This window comes from Ceratotherium simum, chromosome 34, assembly GCF_057802395.1.
Source record: "Ceratotherium simum simum isolate JZ-2026a chromosome 34, ASM5780239v1, whole genome shotgun sequence".
In the NCBI taxonomy this organism is placed as follows: Eukaryota; Metazoa; Chordata; class Mammalia; order Perissodactyla; family Rhinocerotidae; genus Ceratotherium; species Ceratotherium simum.
In genome coordinates this window covers 16,064,468-16,067,384 of record NC_141933.1, presented here as the reverse complement: position 1 = coordinate 16,067,384, position 2,917 = coordinate 16,064,468, and the positions used below count along the sequence as shown (strand labels likewise).

The 2,917-nt window shown below is 43.6% G+C and overlaps 1 protein-coding gene across 1 annotated transcript; it reads right to left on the bottom strand.

Moving 5' to 3' along the window:
- Positions 1-1,682: 1,682 nt before the first annotated feature.
- Positions 1,683-2,627, bottom strand: LOC101397004 (olfactory receptor 9I1-like). The gene has a single exon (XM_087423186.1). The coding sequence runs from the start codon at positions 2,625-2,627 to the stop codon at positions 1,683-1,685; it is 945 nt and encodes a 314-aa protein (XP_087279312.1).
- Positions 2,628-2,917: the final 290 nt, after the last annotated feature.

Below are 2,917 nucleotides of genomic sequence, written 5' to 3'. Positions count from 1 at the left end.
TGTGCAGCAAAGAGAAATACCACATACCTTCATTAATGTTTTCCAACTTACATAAATCTCTATCAATTCCTTTTTGGTCAAGATTTGAAGGATATCATGACAGATGTACATAAATATATATTTTTGTTTGTTTTGAGAATTTCCATATTCCAGAAAATTTGGGGACATCTTCTGCTGTCAGGTTATCACGATTACCCTTGAGGATGGCCTAGATTTAGTAAACTCATGATTAGTAAATAAAATGTGATGAGATGTTACTTCTGAGATTATATTTTAAAAAGAACTTGATGTTTGTCTTGGGGATCAGCTCTGATGAAAGTCAACCATCATGGTGTGAGTTGCCCTATAGAGAGGACCATGTAGCAAGGAAATGATATATTGGTCAACAGCTGGGAAGGACCTGAGGCTTGCCAACAGTCAGTCATGTGAGTGATCTTGGGAGTGGATCTCCCCTCAGTCAACCTCAAGATGACTGTATCCCTGGCCAACATCTAAATTACAGCTTGTGAGAGAGCCTGAGCCGGAGATATCTAACTAACCTGTGTCTGGATTTCCATCAACAGCAACTCCAGGATAGTAAATGCTTGCTGCTTTCAGCTACCAAGCTAACAGCAATCAATAACGTATATATCCTCATGCCAGCCCTGGTGGGACGGTGGTTAAGATCCAGTGCTCTTATTGCCACAGCCTAGGTTTGTTTCCTAGGTCAGGGAACCATACCACCTGCCTGTTGGTTGTCAGACTGTGGTGGCTGCATGTTGCTGTGATGCTGAAAGCTATGCCACCAGTATTTCAAATACCAGCAGGGTTACCTATGGTAGACAGGTTTCAGCAAAGCTTCCAAATTAAGTCAGGCTAGGAAGAAGGACCTGGCCACCCACTTCCGAAAAAATTGTCTATGAAAACCCTGTGAATTGCAGCGGAGTATTGTCTGATGTAGCGCCAGAAGGGGAGAGCTTGGAGCAAAAATAAAAGAGACTGAGATGCACTCTGCTGTACACAAGGTCACTGGGAGTTGAAATTGTCTTGATGGCACCACCACCACCAAAATTGTCTTCATATGGAGATGCTCTTGATGGCAAACAGCTGCAGTACTCTGCTTACTTCTTAGGGTTCTGATTTTCCTTTGGATTTTAGCCATGGATTTTTTAGTATCTCTTCACATTTTTATTTATTTTTCACTTGTTTCTCTGGGAACGGTTGATTAGAAAATACTAGTCTACTACATTTCTGGGAATGGAAATTCTATTCATTTTTATCTTCTTTCTGTTTTTCAACAGATATTTTTTGAATGCCTACCGTAAGTTGAGATGCACTAAAGTAGCAGACAGTCTTTGCTTCCATGGAATTTACATTCTACTGGGGGCAGGGATAAAAAACAAACATAGATATCAGACACTGTTAAGCATCTCGAGGATTCTGTAAGTTATGATGTCAGAGTGTAGCATGAGACTTACGGGTGCTAAGGAATGGACTGGAGATGGAAGAAGAGAAGAGGAAGATAGTACCATGGGATTTCTGGAGACAAATTTTACCACATTTGAAGTTTTTCTTGTGTGCCTGGTGGCACCTGTCTACCTTCTCTCTGTTTGTGGGTACAAGTTGCATATAGTGCTGGTTCCTTCTAGAGATGCTCATGTGGAAAGAAAATGGAACAAGTGGAGTAGTCCTCTCACTCAGGTCTACTTGCTCTGGGACCCCTGGCATCTACCAGTGATCTTTTTGAAGGCCGCTTTCACATCCTTGTTTCTCAGGCTGTAGATCAGAGGGTTCAGCATGGGGATGACCACAGTGTAGAAGACAGACACGACCTTGTCTTCCTCTGGGGATTTGCCTGAGCTGCTCCGCAGATACATGAATACGAGGGTCCCAAAGAAAAGGGCCACAGCAGTGAGGTGAGAGGCACATGTGGAGAAGGTCTTGGCCCTGCCACCTGAAGACTTCATCCTCAAAATGGCCTTGATGATGAGCAGGTAGGAAATCAGGATGATCAAGGCATTGGCCAAAAGCACAAAGTTTCCAATCAAGACAATGACAATCTCAGTGTTTGTTGTGTCACTGCAGGCGAGTTTCAGCAGAGGTGGGACATCACAGAAAAAGAAGTTGATCTGATTGTTGTCACAGAAGGAGAGGGTGAAGGTGCATGAGGTACGCAGGATGGCCCCTGACATCCCACAGACATAGGCTCCCACCACCAAACTCCAGCAGACTCTGGGGTTCATGGCCACAGGGTAGAGCAGTGGCTTGCTAATAGCTACGTAGCGGTCATAGGCCATCACTGCCAGCAGGAAACACTCAGTAGCTGCACAAACAGTGAAGAAAAGGAACTGGGCAGCACATTGGCTATAGGAGATGACCATCTTCCCTTTGGCCAATGTGGCCAGGATCTGAGGGATGATGACGGAGGTGTAGCAGGCATCCAGCAGGGAGAGGTGTCTCAGGAAGAAGTACATTGGAGTCTGGAGTTGCACATCCACTTGGATCAGAATGATCATCCCCACATTCCCCAGAAGCGTGACCAGATAGAAACTCAGAAACATCAGAAACAGGGGAATCTCCAACTTGGTGTAGTCAGTAAAGCCCATGAGAATGAACTCGTTTACTGTAGTGAGATTATTCTTGGCCATGGATTCAATGTGGACTATTGATCTGAGGATGAGAATGAAATTTAAAACATTCCCAGAATAGAAGGACAGATTCTTTCTCTCTATGATAAAAGTTAGGTTTATATTTCTGGGCCAAATTATAGAGCTTGTTTTTGAGAAATCCTTTACCTGGCTGATTCTCCTTGGGCATCTATGTTCTTCTCCTGCATTTTTTGGAGCTGAGCCATGAGCTGGTGTTACAGATTCAGATTAATTCTGGTTTATATTTGGAAATTTCTGTGAAGATAAGAGACACACAGACTCTCAGATTT